This window comes from Centroberyx gerrardi, chromosome 1, assembly GCF_048128805.1.
Source record: "Centroberyx gerrardi isolate f3 chromosome 1, fCenGer3.hap1.cur.20231027, whole genome shotgun sequence".
In the NCBI taxonomy this organism is placed as follows: domain Eukaryota; kingdom Metazoa; phylum Chordata; class Actinopteri; order Beryciformes; family Berycidae; genus Centroberyx; species Centroberyx gerrardi.
The window spans coordinates 22,128,703-22,148,376 of NC_135997.1; the positions used below are offsets into that span (position 1 = coordinate 22,128,703).

General features: G+C 42.3%; 2 protein-coding genes across 2 annotated transcripts in view; one reads left to right on the forward strand and one right to left on the reverse strand.

Moving 5' to 3' along the window:
• Positions 1-303: 303 nt before the first annotated feature.
• Positions 304-4,735, reverse strand: nudt19 (nudix (nucleoside diphosphate linked moiety X)-type motif 19). Its single transcript, XM_071900032.2, has 3 exons — positions 3,841-4,735; positions 3,046-3,253; positions 304-1,848 (listed from the first exon to the last, which is right to left on the reverse strand). Exons 1-3 carry the CDS (start codon positions 4,648-4,650, stop codon positions 1,643-1,645), a joined length of 1,224 nt encoding a protein of 407 aa, XP_071756133.1. The 5' UTR covers positions 4,651-4,735; the 3' UTR covers positions 304-1,642.
• Positions 4,736-6,593: 1,858 nt separating this feature from the next.
• Positions 6,594-19,674, forward strand: part of slc7a9 (solute carrier family 7 member 9) — a 30,279-nt gene continuing 17,198 nt past the window's right edge. Inside the window, exon 1 of the mRNA XM_071900024.2 lies at positions 6,594-6,699. Within this exon, the coding sequence (XP_071756125.2) occupies positions 6,679-6,699 (21 nt within the window). The 5' untranslated portion in view covers positions 6,594-6,678. The remainder of the gene's footprint in view (positions 6,700-19,674) is intronic.

A 19,674-nucleotide genomic window follows, 5' to 3' on the forward strand; every position in this document is an offset into this window, starting at 1 on the left:
CAAATACATAGTCACCTCCACATGCTGATTCACTAATAAGGTGGGTTGGTCTGAACTTTCCTTGGATTTGATTTATTTTGGGCATTTTGGCAGGATCCAATGCATACATATCTGTACCCAGAGGAAATCACATTAATATATTCAAATACATATTTCTAATGTGGTCCTCAGTGGAAACAAATATGACCAAAAGTAGATAAACATGGCACACATAAAATAATTAAGAATGCAAGCAGTTCAGTGTGAAATCAATCATTTAATTAAAATTATCAAATAATACATTACATACATACATATAATACATTATTAAATATATCATAATTATAAAAATAAAGTCAGGCCTAACAGACTCTCAGTTGTTGTTACCAACATATTTTCTGAGCTTTGAAATCATATTACAACAGCAATTCCCTGATTCTCCTGACCCAGGCTCATGTTTGATTTCAAAATGGTGTCCACATCAATGAGGTCCACTGATCAAAGCCTCGAGCAGTTTCTGTGTTCACAAAACCAAGTTCTGCCTGAAGCACACACTCTGAAAACTCCCCCTTCTGGTAACCCGCTTAAAATGGTTTCCTCACTTTACATGTACAGGAAAAAAAAATTAGGTGAAACCTGAAACATTTTGTAAGGATGGACTCATAAGGCTCCTCCTTCAAAGTAGTTTTAAGGAGATGACATTAGAATTGTCATAGTTTTCACATCTCATAGAGCAACACCAATAGCACCTTTTAATTTGTCTTTGGGGCAAACTGTGGCCCCATCTCTTTGCTGCATTATGTTTCTCTTTGCCTCATCTGTTTGTCATTGTCCATGTTGCTGTCCATTCCACTGTTTGTCCCGGCACCTATTGCACGCTCAGCCGTCCCGGTGGGGGATCCCTCTTTGACTTGGCCCGCCCAAGGTTTCTGTCATTTTTTCCTAATAAGGTTTTCTTGTAGGTTTTTCCTTGTATACATCAAGGGTCTAAGGTTGGTGGTGCCGGGTAGGTTAGGCTTGTGCTTTGTGTTACTCCATTAAATTTGTGTTACATCGTTCTGCTGTATGACTGATTGTTGATCAGTTAGATCTAGGTAGGCTCTTTCTCTGTAAAGCCCTTTGAGACATGCTTGCAATGAAGGACTGCATAAATAAACTAACTTGAAATTCACCTTAAATGTTTTCAACTGCTTTCGGCTATACAAACTATTTGTATATTTCATTTTTAAAAACATGGAACAACATAATTGCAAGATCATGACTTAAATATTGTATAAATATTGTGTAAGTAGTGATCAAATGTGCATGACCCAGCATCTTAGGCTGGGTCAACTTTCCAAACAGGCATATGCATCCACCTACTGGACCATTCCATAGCTTTACACACTGATAGGCTTGCAGGAGGCTCGATGCATGCTTCCCACACACAACATTCAATGCAAACTGCCATTCTTTAGAAAGTACTGTGTACAATGAGGCCTAGAAGAGGAGTGAGGTAGGAGGTGCGAGGACAAACGTTAGAGCTCCAACATGATGACATGATTCGTGTCATTACTGTCTCATGGAGGTATAAACTAGCTAACCATGAAGAATGTATTAGTCAACCAATCTTGTTAGATAAGGGTTATTTTTCGTTTTAGTGCGCAGGAGGAGAGCTATGGAGTCAAAGCTGACTGTTTGGGCCACGCATCAAGGCTGGCCCTTCAAAAGGCAGCAGGTGCTTGTACTTGGGCGTGATGGTGACCTGCACAGTTGTGGTGTATGGGTCAAAAAGCACGATGCGGTGGAGTGCAGAATCCTCCAGATGAGGGTCTGGGCTCGTGTTCACCTCAATCTGTCCTGAGCCGTCCTCTGGGTACAGTCTGTCACCTGAAGAGAGAGCAGAGGGAAATGCCAAGAGAGAGAGAGAGAGAAAGGGCAGACAGAGACAGATGGAAAGAGAACAAATGATCGGGCTATTATTAGCGTTCATATTGCTGTTTCATCACTAATGTAAAAACTAGTGAAATTCCTTACCAATGCATAGTGTGAGCTTGGCCCTAGACAGACTCGAATTTATAGCCTGAACAAGTAACATAAGCACTGCTATGAACGGGCATCAGTGCAGTGAATTAACATTCATATTATAATATTAATATGTAGAAGTTTATTGATATGTTCATATAATTCATATGATTAATTAACCTCAAGAGCTATAAAATGAGTTGATAACAGTGTGAGACGTCTGATAAGAGGCTAGGAATCAGGTGGACAGTCAACAGTGGCAGCTGTGCAGTGTTGAGTCGGTGCAGCCATCACATCTGTCATGTACACAAGCCACTAATGAAAAGATTCTCTTTAGACAGTAAGAACTGTTGACTGACATTAGGGCTGCAACTAACGATTATTTTCAGTGTAGATTAATCTAACGATTATTTTTTCAATTAAGAGATTAATCATTTAGTCTGATGATAAATGCTCATCACAAGTTACCAGAGCCCAAAGTGATGTCTTAAAATTGCTTAGTCTCACCAGCAGACAAAATCCCTCAAAGTATTAAAATAATGATATGAAATGGAGAAAAGCAAGCAAATCTTAGCAGTAACCAGCAAATGTTTTATATTTTTATTTGATAAATTACTAAAACGATTACCAAAATTATGATTGATTAATTTTCTGTCGATCAACTAATCGATTAATCAACTAATCGTTTCAGCACTAACTGACATAATAGCAAAATGATAACACAAGCTACAAGCCAGACACGACTAGCTAGCTTAACTTGTTTGATTTTTTTAAAATCTTAAAACCTGGAGTGATTTTCATGAGAACAGCTTGTACTGTATGCACATAAATGTCGCGCACTGGTTGGTTTCACTATTTTAGCAAAACGTAGATATAAGCCGTCTCACACAGCTAATGCTCGATAGTATCAATGTTCAGAGCACCAGCACCATATTCATTGCAAGTCACACTAAATGATATAGATCATGTGTATCACTCAGTTCATGATACATCAGTTCGGCACGCTTCACTAGTGATTCTGTCATGAGGTGTAGAGAACTGGATTAGACAGGCAGCCAGCACCTGGTAGCAGGGATACGTAGCAGTCGTCTTTGACCACACGAACAGGAAGCCACTGTTCGCAGCCCTCGGCGGCTCGCTGGCTGGCGAAGTTGTGGAGGTCATCTAGCAGAGGGAAGCGGCACATGCGGCTGAGCTCGTAGAACTGTGGTGGGGCGATCCACAACTCCCTGGCCTGGTAGCTGTGGAGAATCTCAGAGGGCGTGGACCACTGAAACACAGAGAGAGAGAGAGAGAGAGAGAGAGAGAGAGAGAGAGAGAGAGAGAGAGAGAGAGAGAGAGAGAGAGACGTTGAGCTAAACAATGACTTCAAATCATACTGGTGGGGCAGGATTTCGGACTGGATGGTGAAGGCAAGACGGCAGGGGGGCAAGATGTCTGACTTGAAGTGGCTAGGTGGGAACGCAAGACGATGTTATGAGTCTCCTCGATCTGCTGACCAGAAGGTTTACAGTGCCCAATGTGAGCTGTGACGATTAGAAGTATGCATCAAGACCACGTACATGGGGAAACTGATTAATATTCATTTGTGAGTTTTCATATCATGGACATATAGGCTACAACTGCAAAACTACAAACAGGCACATAATGCTGGTTGACTCTCAGCCTAATCTGTTCTCTTTGGTTCCCATCCATCCAACACTAGTGTAACACATGACTTTCAGATACTGATAGGAGTGATGATGCTTGGATGCTCTGCACTGCGGGACAGATCAGGTTCAGCCATTAAACTGGGTGAAATCCAGTACTGATGCCATAACAAAGACACAAGTTTGATTCAGTTAACTGGCCAATCACCTTGAAGTGCACAATTTCCTTCTCGTCCTGAAGCGTGTGGGGAATCTCCTGCAAGCAGCAAATGAAAAAGGCTGTGTCGTACCTCCTTTCCTTCCCATAGACGCCCGCGGGAGTCAGCCAGTTACCCCACTCGTGTAACGCCCAGATGTTGGGCAGCAACTCCAACTCTCTGCACATCCTGATGAAGTTGGAGGGGTTTTTGTTCACTAGGGCCCTCCACTTGGTGAGCTCACTCCTATCGCACAGCTCATTCACTTTTGACACGTGTGGTTGTATTGGATCACAGGCGCGGTTGTCCTCGATACCTTTTAACAGGTTGCTCTCCTCCGTTTTAGACACAACCAGCAGCACACCGGACTCCTCAAACGTCTCCCGCAAGGCGCAAATCCTGAACGCGACCTCCCCCGGGACAGGAGAGCCGAGTTTCAGTCGGTCAGTGGCAAAGATTGGAGGTCTCGTCTCCGCCGGCTGTTTGACATTTCCCAAACCGAAATTAGGTGAGTTCCTGAAAGCTTTGAAAATGTCCAGCCATTCACTGGAGAAATCCGACGAGTCCACCAACCCGCCGGGAAACACGTAAGCGCTGGGCATGAATCCGCTTTTACCGCTTCGTTTAAGCAGCAAAGCCTCGTAATTAAAGGCGGACTTGTGCGGCAGGGTCGGCTGCCCGTTACCGGTGTCCACCGGTGAAGCCGACGCACCTTTCTCCAGCATCCTGGACGACAAGCTGTCCACGCCGCGCCGGTGGCTCGTGCCTGCAGCTAAAATGATAGTCGCCGCCTCCTTCCAGCGCTTCAGAGCGGTGTTCATCCTGACACACTGAGTCAGCTTCTTATGTCTCTTCTAACGCTTCCAAAAGTTTAAGTCCTCGTCGCCCCGCTGCTCCACCACTCCACAAATTTGTTTTGGTACAAAGTCACGTGGCACAGGAAGGTCAAGAGCACCTCTAGTCACTCGAGCTGTTAGCGCCACCTACAGACTGGATGACTTACAAAGGGAAGACATGCACCATGTCAAATGGCCTCAATGAGGCAAACTTGTTTTATTCTTCTCTGTTTACCAGTGGATTTTAAGGAACTAGAAATCTTCACTATCAATGTAAAGATTCAAAAATCGCATCCCTTCCATAAAATCCAGTGATGAACATAGAAAGCAATGGGATGAGTTTGCCCACTGAAACAGGCATTTGTGTAATAACACAAAAATACAACAGAGCCTTAACATCATTACAAGGGCTTTTCAAACAAACTAAGTATGGGATATAATTTGGAATATGAACTCCAAACCTGTGGAGAACCAAAACAGTCACAATTAAATAAATAAATAAATATGTGTCAGTAAAATAAATAATTACATAAATACATAAATAAATTAATAATTGATTGATTGGTTTCCTTTAATTTAAAAATGATTAAATCATATTATTTCATAATTATTATTTTCATAATAACATGACTATATTTAATTGTATTTTTATTTCTGTGGTGGAAGTTTTCTGTAATAAAGAGACTTGGAGATGAGAAGTTGTTATCTTTATTGCTTGCAAGCAAGGCGCAATGCCCACCCAACGAGTGTGTGAGACAAAAAGCGAAACAATGAGCTTTGTCCACCCTTTTTATAATCATGCAGTAATGTAAATAGGTTTTCAATGTAGTGAGTCCCCGGGACCCACAGGTGGTAATTTGAGTGGGTCCCAGGGAAATTGAGTGGGTCCCCAATAATATTTTTTTTTTTAACAGCAATGTGTTGCAATGTTGCACAGCTCTGGTTACACATTTCTTTATTCTAGTATATCTTTAATTGTACGTAGTTTTTGTTTTTATTTCACACTTGCTTTGGCAATGTAAACGTATGTTTCCCATGCCAATAAAGCCCCTTTGAATTGAGAGGAGAGAGAGAGAGAGAGAGAGAGAGAGAGAGAGAGAGAGAGAGAGAGAGAGAGAGAGAGAGAGAGAGAGAGAGAGAGAGAGAGCGCGAGCGAGCGAGAGCAGTAGCCTGTGTGACAGAGCTTCAGGAGAAAGCGAGGAGCATAAAACATTGTGCTTTTTTCCACGCATGAAAAAACAAAACAACCGAGCCCGAGCCGAGGCAGACATACAGTTGTAACAGTCGCAAATATGCCTACTATGCTTTTGGAACATTGTTTGCTCCTTGTTTTTTACTGAGACTGAGTTACAGCAACAGGTTGAGTAGGCTACTACCAACTACTCCCTACCCAATGCTGACGTCGTCTCGCTCTGTCATGCTATCCAGGAGTAACGTTAGCCTACTTCCTTGCCTAAAGCTAACAAGCACAAAGCTAATGTAAGCTAAGACACGACCAAGCGCGTTACAGTCTCGGGTTCCGTCGGGTTCGGGTCGGGTTGCAGACCTCTAATGTGTAGTAAATGAAACGACTAGTTAGTGAAATAAAAGTTCTATGTTGCAAACAGAATGGGCATTTCTATCGTGTGGCCATCCACAATGATATGAATCGATTTGAAGAAACATAGTGGCTGACGCACAGACATGTCAGTCATGGCTTCCCCCCCCCGAATAATAACGAGCAACTTCGGGTAGAAGAAGTATCTGTTTCCATCGCATTAGCCTATCTGTGCTTTCCCGAATAACGTATTCGGATTCGGGTACATCCCTACCTGCAATAGTTTGTTGGCCAGCAATATGTTTGATCTTTTTCTTTGGTGGCATTTTAAAACGTTTTCCTTTCACTCATTGAGACTGAACAAAACGGGAGATATGCGCGAGATATATGCGGTGAGAAAATCGCGGCCGGTGGAATTTCTTTTTTCAACACGGCGCGTCCCCTGGACGGTAAAGCATCGTCGGGTCATCATCGACATGAGTGAATACAGCATCCACGTGAGTTTATTTACCAATTTGTAGCCTTGTTGAAATGAAATCTGTGTGTAGCATTGGATGCAGGCCCAGCAAGGGCATTAAGTCTCTCCCGCGATGATTGAGACTTTCTAGGAAAAAATAGGGTGCGTCCCCTGGACGCATCGATAGTGAGTTTACTGCGTCCTTTCGGATTTTAACGCTTCAGAGACGCAGGACGCGCACCTATTTACATGTGCCGGACTTCTCATGACTCATGACTCTGATGTCATGAGAAGTCCGGCACATTCTTATACTTGAAACATTCTACGATTAGGGTGCATCTGTGCAAGACAAAATCCAGTTCCAACCGGACACTCAAGGCCTTCTCTGGTCAGAACCTTTATTTATCTCAAACTGGTGGAGAATGGAAAATTACTGAAGACAGAGATAGCATTCAACTGAGAAATGGTATCATGCTTGATACATGATGAATAGAATGGCCAGGTTCCGGAGATAAAAGATTTCCAGTGCAAATAAGGACCAATTCAACTAGCCACTGTCTTATCTGTCTCAGGTCAGGTCAAAGGCATGAGAGATGTGCTGAACAGCAGTTTGTAAATTTCCACACAGAGATGAGCTCTCATAATAATACAAAGAGAGTACAGTACAGATATTAAAGACATATAGAATAGTATAATAGTGTAATTTCCTCCACAATTTCATAAAAACTTTTTTATTTTTCAATGCCTTTTATTTTCAATTACATGATCATATTATTCTGAATTACATTTTTTAAAGTGGTTCTTTTATTTCCCTTTTTCTTTTTTCATTGCTCCTCTTTTTATTTCATAATGTCACTTTTCATAATGTCTCAGCCGTCTGTCAATCAAAGTGAATGGGGCGGGATCTATTTGCTGATTGGGTAATCCTTTGCAATCGATTATTTTTCCTGGCTCTGAGGCTGGTCTTGCCCCATGGGCCAAATGACGTTAAAAAAGTCATAATATTACGAGAATAAAGTGGTAATTTTGAGAAAAAAGTCGAAATATTACTTTAATATATTATCAGCACCTGGATAAGGACCTGACAGAGAGGAGAGAAGAGAAGAGGAGCAGTTCACTTCCCCACACAATCCCGACAGCTGCCAACAGCACCCAGCACACAGTCACTCTAGTCAGGATTTTCATAGTAATCCTCGGTTTTTTCAATGTGACCATGGCTCTGAAGTTCTCAAGACTATTCTTGATGAAACTACCTGCTTAAGCCTTCGTTTGACATTTAGTCAACTGAGAGTTGTCTGTCTGTTTTACCTTGCATCTCAAACCAATGAATGGAAATCGAGATCAAAACAAAACATTTAATTCATGCATTGACTTACCTGCTATAGGTAAAATCACTGATCTCCTGGTAGCCTAAGTGAATGTCCACTGGCTGCAGCAAGGATCCTGTCCATGTGTGTGACTTCTAGCCTACTGCCTGGTGTACAAGCCAATCATGGGACATTTGGCACCTGTCAAATTCAGCTGAAACCACCTAGGTTCAGGCTAGTTGCTATGGGTTGCTGAGTCTCGAAACATTTTGAAGCAGTTTACCTGATTGCTAGTGTGTTTATCTGGCCTCTGTCAAAAGTCTGGCTAGTTTCAACTTTTTTAACAGACTGATATTTTCACGCACTTATCTCTATCAATCCATGCCATCCAGCAATGCACAGGTCTCACCGAAGTACATTCATAACTAGTTATTTTGATGTAGTACAAATGCACATGTGAATGCCACCATATTGCGGTGTAAAGAGCGCGCACCGTAATTAGGCACCACAGTGCACATGTGGCATGTTGAAATCCTCTGATTTATATTTATCTCTGCTTCAGCAGACACCACCAATTATTTACTTAAATTTACTTGGGAAAGCAGTTAGTTTTAGAATTTAGAACGCAGGCAGGTACCGTTAATAGTGAGTTCGCGCTGATCCTTCAGTTGGCGATTACCAGTAGAGGCAACTGTATGTACCAGCCGTGCCAGCCGACTCACTTTTGTATTTATATGTATTTTTCAGGTGAGTCAGGTGTCACCGAGCACTTAAATGCGTCCACTGTAATTTGTGTGAGCTAGCGGAGCTATTGTTTCTGTTCGTGGTTGTCCGTTGTGTATTTTTGGGGTAATCTACTGTTAATAACTAACGTTAGTTCGCTACCGCGAACGAACACTATAACGGTCATATTAACCATTTAAATGATATTTGCAGTACATGTTAGGTTGTGTTAACTCACATACATGTGTTCTTTGTTTGGGAGTGTGTATGTTATGTTGTCAGATGCTTTTACCTTGAAGGGGAGCCGGAATGTGGGTGTGTTTTGACTTGAGATGGCTAACGGTAACATCAGCTGTAGTAGTAGCGTTTACAGTCGCCATGGCAACGGCGCACCAAGGCAGATGCCAGTTGTAAATATAGGTTAATCAGTTTGATGAATGAAAGTGCAGAAATACATGACTTATTATTTGTAGAAAGGGTAGTACATTACTGAATGATAATTTTTGAATACTTTATGCTTGGAATAGATAGGTTAGTGTTATTAAGAACTATTATATGAATCTAATGTAGCTTAATTATAATTTTCTATTGATGTTGATTATTTTGATTATTATTTTGTATTATGAATTCCAGTGTTTTGTACATAATTGATTAATCAGTTGGCGATTACCAGTAGAGGCAACTGTATGTACCAGCCGTGCCAGCCGACTCACTTTTGTATTTATATGTATTTTTCAGAATAAACATCTTCTTTTAAAATATACCACTGAATCCAGTCCACGATTCATGAGTGCAACACACACATGGGCACAAACAGCCTGGCTGCCTCTGACTTGGGTCCACTTGGATCCATGGAGCCAGTGGATTTTCTAATAAACCATCTTCCATATTAAACTCTTAACTACCTGTGCTATATGTGCTGCCTTGGAATGAGAGGATGTTAAAGTTCACTGTTACTTTAGTGTGCCACCTTTGGCTCAGCATCTTTTTAGAACTGCCTGGGGGATGAAACCTTGCTTAGCTTTCATGTGCGGACTGGGAGAAGAATTTCATTTTTGTAGCAAAACACTGGGATCAGGTTAATGGTAATTAACACATTTAAGGACTACACAACTTTTTGGGAGCCAATATATGAAAATCATCTCTGTGTCTCTGGTGCATAAATCTACCTTGTGCACTTGCTAACGCTTTAGCATACAGTATGTTAAAGGACAACTGTTTTTACATGCATATGCCACAATTAAAGATATTTTAAAATCAGTTTTACCATACCACTCGGGCTCATTAACTCCGATTCAATTCCAAACGGCATAGAAAACAACTCTGGAGACTTAATTCAGTCAGTGAAGGTAATCCACCTCTGTGAACGAGAGGCTGCCAATCGCGTTTTGCAAAATTGTTTCAGAACGATAATATTAGGCTATAAACTTTTACATTTTTAAAGAAGTTCCGTTCACGGTTTCATATTAGTGTTCAGGAACACTGCAAGAGCTAAGACGAGACAGACTTACCACCGTTTTCTACTTGTAAACAAATATACCGCTTCCGAGTCATTACATGTACGATTTCTGCATTTTCCACTCCAAAATAAAACTTTTAACCACTAGAACAGAACAACTGTAACAACTTAAATCTGGAGTCAATCAGATTTAAGTTCTGGTCGGTCGGTCGGTCGGTTGCATGCAACACATGCAATGAGTCATATTTTGGGCTCAAACATATGGGAGTCGTACACTTTTATTTTAGCACAATACGTTCTTCAAACACAAAATGTTTTATCGTTTAGTACGGGGATGGGCAACTGGCAGCCCGCGGGCCGCATGCGGCCCCCACCTCCTCTTTGTGCGGCCCTCAGATCAATTTAGAAACAACGTAATTAATTAAACTTTTTTACTTGTAGTACTGATACCGTCCACTAGTCTCCTAGTTACGTCGCGAGCTGCGTGGTTTAATAACACGGCAGCGAACACGCTGAATGCCGGTAGTGATGACAGAGGGCTGTGGATGGACGTTAGCTAGCTGTCAACATGAGGAAGAGGAAGGTGTCTGATGAAAATCGTGTTTATCAAGAAAAGTGGGAGACAGAATATCTTTTCACTGAATTCAGGGGTAAACCACAATGTTTGGTATGTTTGCAGACCGTTTCTGTAATGAAAGTAAGCAACTTGAGCCACCACTACAACACCTCACACAAGGACAAATATGACAAGTACACCGGGGCTGGCAGAGCAGCTATCCTAGCGGACCTGAAAGGGAAAGTACAAAAACAGCAGCGCTTTTTCACCCAGCATCATATGCTGTTTCACTCCAGCTTGCCAAAGCAAAGAAGCCACTATCAGAAGGAGAGATGGTGAAAAAAGGCGCGATTGAGATGGCTAACGCCTTTGGAGATGCCAAAATGGCTAAAAATGTTGAATCGGTGCCTCTCCTGACGCACAGTGACTCGCAGGATTTTTGACATTCAAAGTCATGTGGAGGGAAAGCTGAAACAAGTCATGGCAGACTCTTCATACTTTTCATTAGCGTTAGATGAGAGCACAGACGTTACTGATATTAGCCAGCTACTGGTGTACGCAAGATCAATAAATGCGTCATTTGATGTACACGAGGAACTGTTAAAACTGGTACCACTGCACGGCACAACAAAGGGATTGGAAATTTTCGACACAGTGAAGGGTGTTGTCTGCGAATATGGTGGATTTGACAAGCTATCTGCCGTTGTTACTGATGGGGCTCCATCAATGCAAGGAAGGCGCACTGGCTTCGCTGGACTCCTCCGTCAAAGTGGTGTGGATTGCCCGATACTGCACTGCATCATACACCAGGTAAGCCTCATGAATTAGCCAGGATTTTTTATTTACATTGCAGCCTAATTTAAAAGTTGGCTGGTCAGCTCGGCTAATAGCTTATCATAGTAAATTAAATTGATTAGCAGGCTATTATTAGCGAGACTGAGCATTTGATTGATTCACGTTATGTTATTTCCATACAGGAGGCCCTCTGTGCAAAGCATCTCAACTTCGGGCATGTCATGGATGTGGTAACAAAAGTTACCAATCTGATTCGAGGGGGGAACAGGTCTCTAAACCATTGGAAATTGGTGGCCTTTCTAGAGGAGGTGGATGCTGCCTACGGTGATCTATAGCTGCACACAGACATCAGGTGGATGAGCCGCGGTAAATGCCTGGAGAGGTTTTACGCACTGTGCCTCGACATTCCCGTGTTTTTGGAGAACAGCCTTATTGCGGATACAAGTGTGTACTGTGACAAATTGAGGGATCCACAATTTCTCTGTGACATGGCCTTTCTCACTGACATAACTGGACATCTCAATTACTTGAATGTCTGGTTGCAAGGCAAAGATCAGACCGTTTCTGACCTTTTTGGTCATGTGAATGGGTTTCAGAGGAAGCTCGGCCTGTTCAAAGATAACCTTGCGTCAGATCCCCCGAATTTGACACACTTCCCCGCATGTGGAGAGCTGCGCAAAGACATCCCCAAATGTGAGACGACGATGCACCGCTACAGAGAAGCCATTGAAACGTTGCAGGATCAATTCAACAATCGCTTTCAGGATTTCCACGACATGCGAGGCACAATCCAGCTTTTCAATGACCCCCTCTCAGCTGTTGTGAATGACCAGCCACCCGAACTACAAATAGAACTGTGCGAGCTACAAGGCAACGCCTTTTTCCAAATGAAACGGAATGAGAGGGGGGTGTCTTTTTGGAGACTGTTGCCCGAGACCTGCTTCCCCTCCTTGAGAGATTTTGCGCTTAAACAGGCCAGCATGTTCGGGAGCGCATACATATGTGAGAGCAACTTCTCCACGATGAAGCACATCAAGTCAAAAGAGAGAAACAGACTGTCAGACGAAACATTGTTTCATCTGATGCAGCTTGGATGCACTGGTATCAATGTTGACATTCCCCTTATTGTGCGTCAGCACGACAGGCTACAAGTGTCTCATTAAGTTCAAGTTCAAGTCAGACAACTAATGTCTGGGTGAGTGTTTCATCTTAATGTTTAATCTTAATGCACACACATTTTCCGTGCTTTCAAATAGTTTCAAATAGTTTTATTCCACTGTGAAATAACCTGTTCAATACAAACATGCCACTTGTAAAAATTAAATAACATTTCTGTGAACCTGATGATATTTGTTTTGTGAGCTTATTAGAGGATTTTCCCTGAAAGATTGAAAAATGTCAATGAAGATGTCAGACCTAGTATATTTGTTAATAATTACATACAATACATGGAATTTGTGTGTGTGTGTGTGTGTGTGTGTGTGTGTGTGTGTGTGTGTGTGTGCGTGCGTGCGTGTGTGCGTGTGTGTTCCAAGTGAATCTGCGGCCCCCTGATGGCCAGTACATACATTCTGTGGCCCCCACCACCATCCAAGTTGCCCATCCCTTGTTTAGTACAATAGCCTCTTACTGTAATGTCTGACAAGGTTGGAGAACACTTTGGGAGGGGCCGTGCCTCCATGCAGAACATTTCAAGATCCTTGATATTCTTAGGTTTGTGCTTGTGAACTGCCCTCTTCAATTCAGACCACAGATTTTCACGAGGGTTCTGGAGACAAATGGCCATTGCAAAACATCGATTTTGTGTTCCCGCGACCATTTCTGTGATGATTTTGATGTATGTTTGGGGTCATTGTCTGGTTGAAAGGTCCTTCCACGGCCAAGTCTCAACCTCCTGGCAGGGGAAACCAGGGTTTGGGCTAAAATATCCTGATACTTAGTGGAATTCATTATGCCATCGATCTTAACAAGATCTGGACCATTAGCAGTAAAACAGCCCCAAAGCATCAAAGATCCTCCACCATATTTCAACGTGGGCATCCGGTGCCTTTCCTTGTATGCAGTCGTCTTTTGTTGCCAAACATGCCGATGGTGTGCATGGCCAAAAAATTCCATTTTGGTCTCATCTGACCACAACACACAGTTTCAATTGTAGTTCCAGTGATGCTTGGCAAAGTTCAGGCGCTTTAGTTTATGGGTTGCACTCAGTAAGAGCTTCTTTCCTGCAACCCTTCCAAAGAGCTTGTTGACACTGTGCAGTTGTGAAACTGTAAATGCTGTGAATTGAAGGAACCACAAGAGCTTCAGTAGGGAGGCTCAGAGGAACCACAGGAGCTTCAGTAGGGAGGCTCACAGGAACCAGAGGAGCTTCAGTAGGGAGGCGCAGAGGAACCACAAGAGCTTCAGTTGGGAGGCTCAGAGGAACCAGAGGAGCTTCAGTAGTGAGGCTCAGAGGAACCACAAAAGCTTCGGTAGGGAGGCTCAGAGAAACCACAGGAGCTTCAGTAGGGAGGCTCACAGGAACCACAGGAGCTTCAGTAGGGAGGCTCACAGGAACCACAGGAGCTTCAGTAGGGAGGCTCAGAGGAACCACAGGAGCTTCAGTAGGGAGGCTCAGAGGAACCACAGGAGCTTCAGTAGGGGGGATCAGAGGAACCAGAGGAGCAGCAGTAGGGAGAGTCAGAGGAACCACAGGAGCAGCAGTAGGGAGAGTCAGAGGAACCAGAGCAGCTGAACCAACAGCAGAGTCCATTTCTGGTCTTGGTGTTGTGTCCTCTTCCAGGCTGGACTCTTCGCTCAAATCTCCATCAACGGGGGTGGAGTTCACGGCTCCATCCACTACAGCTGGCTGGGTGGAATCATCTAGTTCCACCTAAAGAGGGAGAGAAGCCGTTTGAATTTTAGAAAATATATACTTTTTTTACTATACAGTATCTTATCCAGCTACTCGATCATACATCTGCGCAGGTCTTCTTACCTCTTTGGTGGTCAGCACTTCAGACATTTCCATGTGTTTCTGTGGCTCGAACATCACACAGATTTCCCCCACTGTGACGTCAACGATCCTGGTCAGCAGCTCTGGCCCAAAGCGCTTCAGCTTCTCCAGCAGGACGTCTGGAGTGTACTTCTCTCTGACCTTGTTCTGGATAGAAAGGACCTTCTCATCTCGGATGGAGCAGGAGAAGGCGGCCTGACAGTCTGTGGAGGTCAGATAGGTGGAGAGCTTATCCTCAACGGCCTTCGTGAGTCTGACGGCCAGGTCGCTGAGCTGCAGTGGGGGTACGGACGAGAGGATCACCAGATTAATCCAGAAGCCCTGCAGCACTTTGGGCACAACCAGCATCACCACTTCCTGGGGGCCGAGGAGGCTGGAGCTGGGCTGCTGCTTCTCCATCAGGCTCCTGATGGCTTTGTCAGCCAGACGGATGATCTGAGGGTCTCTGTCGATAAGAGTCACTCAAAATGAGTTGAAATACACATTTTCTGAAAAGACACAATTTCCCCATGGGAATCATTCAAGTTTCATCTTATCTCATAAATGCGACTTACTGAAAACAAGGACTGTTGGCTTCAGGTGAGTTGAGCGTGATTCGGGCTAAAAACTCAATAATCATCAGTTTCATGCTGATGTTCACCTCCCACATCTGAAACAAGAAATATTTACAGGATCAATCTAGTGTTATGTGTTAATTGGTGGTTCCAAACTGAGTCTTTTCATGATCTTGGTCTTACCAGCGTGAGGAGAGACTGGACACTTTTATCAAAACTCTCGAGATCAAACCTCCACAATCTTCAAATGGAAAGAAAACAGAAGGTTCATCTTAACTGTTGCTCTATTTTATTCTCATTAGTAACAGACTAGTTTAAAGCAATAGTTCACCCAAAAATGAAAATTCAGTCATTATCTACGCACCCCCATACCAGTAGAAAATCAGGTAAAGTTTGTTAGTCCGTACAACAGATGGACAGACAGAGTTAAAAAAAATAATGGAAAATAACCATAAAATGGCTCCATGCAGCTCTTACAGCATAATCCAAGTCTCTTGAAACCAAGAGATCCCAAAGTGACTTGAAAAGACCGACATTTACACCATTATTTAGCTGAAATCACCACACACTAGCTGTTGATTTAAAAAAACGTCACGTTTGCTCGCACCCCAGCCTAGATAGGTAAGACTAGCTCGAATTACCAGAAACAAGACTTCCGGTTTGGCAGTTTAGCCTTCCAAATAAAAGCGCAAGATTTTAAAATAGAAATACTGTTTTAAAGCAATTACTTTGTATGTAATTGTCAAATTCAATAAGTGAGCACCCATATTAATGTTTGATGTAATAATAATAATAATGAAAAATGCACTTTTTTTAAAATTTATTTTAGGCATTTTATGCTTTATTGACAGAGATAGTGTGAGAGAGAGACAGAAAGGTACGGGAGAGAGAGAGGGGAGGACATGCAGCAAATGACTGCGGGCTGGATTCGAACGCGGGTCGCTGCGGGAAGGACTGAGCCTTATATGGTACGCGCTCTACTCGGTGAGCCACCGGGGCGCCAAAATGTGCCATTTTTAACTATAAACCCCGCATGTATTACACTGTGCAAAATACATACATACAGAACAGAGACTAAAGTGAACATTAAACATTAAACCGATTTTCTACTGGCATGGGGGTGAGTAGATAATTACTGAATTTTCATTTTTGGGTGAACTATTCCTTTAACAGCAGAGTTGATGATAGATTGAGTGGTGGACTGTCTGTATGTCTCAGTAAGTCTCACCGCTCCCTGAGAGATTTCTTGCCACAGGAGCCACTGTGTTTTGACTTGGTTAGTTGGTTGGTATTGGGAGTGTAGCCTACATTGCCCTAAAAAACTGCCAGGTGTATCAGCACTTTTATATCCTTGATACGCACACTGTGTAACATTTTGGTCAAGATTGCAGGATTACACAGCCCAAGTAGATGGATAAACACTCTCACATTGTCTACATGGCAACTTCTAATGCTATGGTATTATGCTGCAAGTCTGACTTCAATTCCTGTTGACCGACACATTGCCCTGTCATCTTCTCCAAAATGAACATGTTCTGACCAGGTGACCAGGCTGCCACACCAGTCAGGCTTGGTGCAGTTGGAGTGGCTGCCCACTGGCAGGAGGGCCTACTGCAGGATGTTCATATGGGCATATGTTTCATATGGGCACACAACAGTAGCAAGCCCCCGTGAACGGCACCTTCTGTCCCACCCATCATTTAAGAAATCACGCTCTAGATGTATGCAATCCAGCTGTTGGTTTCCACCGTTTCACGGCACAGTGATCCGGCAGTAGCCTAAATTTGTCCAGCTTGTCAATTTTCCACTTTCTCATTTGATTTTCTTCACTTCCACAATCAGTTGGAGACACAGAGTGCGTTCTGAAAGGAGTGGAGGTCAAAGGTCACAGCAGCACCAGTGTGGTTGAGTGCAGTTTATCTTCATGTCATTCAACTCAAAGCATAAATTGAAACAGCAATTGAAACACCAAAAGATGATTATAAGAAATTGATAAAGAAACATAATGATGCACTTCCAGGATAATACATATATCAAACTTGCAGCATAAACATAAATCATGTACACATTAACTCATTCATTAACTTGGTACTACCCAGGACACTTCATATATACACTGTAGCCAGCCCAATGTGCAGGTGAGACACTGCACAGGTAACTTTATATAATAATTTGGTAATGTTGGGAAAATAGGGTTAGATGAAAAGGTAGGGAAGAAACCTTTTGAAAGACCATTTGAAAATGTATAATGAAACAACCAAAATACATGCACAACAATGAATCAACTCCCTACTGAAACAACAACAAAAAAATCAAACTTTTTTAAAATTCCTGAAAGGTTGTCTTTTTTGTTGGGGGGGATAAAAATGTTGAGCAGGAAACTGATACGCTGCACTCACAGTACACAGACTTAAGACTGCACACAAATGCACTCGAGGTTTCAGACAGGTTCACTGCGGCTTAGGATCTGACTGTTATTGTTATCGGGCGTAAATTCTTGTTCTCGGGGTTACTGAGTTCATATGCCAATGTGTTCTCATGAGTGTGTTAGTAGATTACCATGGGACAAGTGTGGGCTGTCTATCTGCTGCCACTGCTCACATTGTATTACAGGCTTTATGAAAACAGGTTGTTGTTTTTTGTATTTCTGCAAACTGCCGCAAGATCTGGCCACAAAAGGAACTCAATATTGCAAGTCAATGGTGGGTCAGAAAGTAAAGATCCAGGGTCACAGTCATTTGAATATCCTTGAATGTACTGTATATTTTGGTGTGTCTCCACTGAGATGAAGTGCCTACATGTCAGGCAGTTAGTCTCAGTAACAGAACAACATGATTGTTAGAATGGAAAGTTGGAGTGACATGGAAGCCAGAAGTGTTTGCAATCATACATATTGTTTTCTACTGCATTTACAGTTATTACTGTTTCCTATAATCAATATTGCCCCTATCCTTCATCCCTGCTCTCTGTACTAAAGACACCAGCAAGTGGTCATTTGAATGCATGGCTATAGTGATAAATAAACATTGAGAATATTATATCTGGCAAGTGTCCTTAGGCATTCATCATAACATTCAACACTTTAAATAAAGGATCTAAGGCTGTGCTGATGAAGATACTCATCCTTGGTTGTAAATGTAAAGTAATTCATTCTGACATACAGCTCAGCTTGCAAATAGATTACAGTTTACGTTTTAAAATCCATATAGAAAACAATCCATGAAACTGCAAGCCTGAGCCATTTAACGTAAAGTGCTTTGTTCTGCTTAAACATTTTTTTTCTTTCCGTCTAATCTTTTGGACAAATTCTACTAATCTTTAGCTTGGCCCTCCCCTCCCTCTCTGTCGTCTAGCCAAACGGACCATTTAGAAGACGTGAAAGTCTGTGACTTAAACTGAATATTAGGTTACCCAAACACACAAGCTAAGGAAGGCCTGGATCAACAGTCTAATCCCTGCCACACCAGAGGCTTGACTTTTCAGGACGTGCAGGCATTCTGATAAATGATGTTAAAGTGGAGAGGTAAGTATAAAGAAATGTGTTTATTGCAATTATTATATATGAGCATTACCAAATGTGTTATTTTCACAATTCATGCCAATGCAAATAGTTTACAAAATCAACATCATTTGGATATCTGATAGTGTTTTAGATTCCAGTAGAGAAATCATTTATATGAGACTCAACCCCTAAATAGTGACACTCTGTCTATGTCCATATCATGCATTACAACAGTTGTTTTAATTTTACAGCTACATAATTACTAACCATACTGTAGTTTTGTGGCTATGGAATTTACAATGTCTATAGATCATTTGGTCATGTGACTCATGTTGTGTGAACACTTTGCCTGGTAAAAACATGACAATTAAATCAGACTAGAGCAATTACTCTCATAGAGGAAATAAAGGAATCTGAGCTTTTGTAAGATATTAGAAGGTCAAAAGAGATTACTCTGGTGAAACTGTGAACTTGATCCACTGATTTCACTATTATTTGGATATTTGGATTGTTACTTTGCTCGAATTTGTCATAGTTCTGACTCTCAAACAACCACACAAGAAGCTCAGTCTCTACAAAGTTAATGGCAGACCACTCCCACTGCGTGCGCACACATGCACACGCACGCACACACACACACACACACACGCGCACACACACGCGCACACACACACACACACACACACACACACACACACACACACACACACACACACAGGTGTCATATGTCCTTATCAAAGAGGCATTGTAAGGAAGTCAGGCTTGGTAGACTTAGAGAGAAGGAAGTGTTTTTCAAGGATTTTCTGTCTCAAATTAAAAGTGTCCACAGTATAAAATTTTGTGTCCCAATGAAAATGTCTCTTTGTGGATCAGCCACCTCACACTTTATTAGTCCCTGTAGGATTTACAGACATTGGATTGACTTGGCTGTTAACAAAGCAATGGAAGAATTGATTTGGCTCGACATAGCATTCAAAGTAAAATGCATTTATTTTGGAGTTGTGGCACCACATGTGCATTTTTACCTATTCAGATTACAGTTTTTTTCAATTACCAACAAGCATCACTCATAATACACTGACCTAAAAATAAATAAGAATAACACCTTTTCACTTTATTGACTG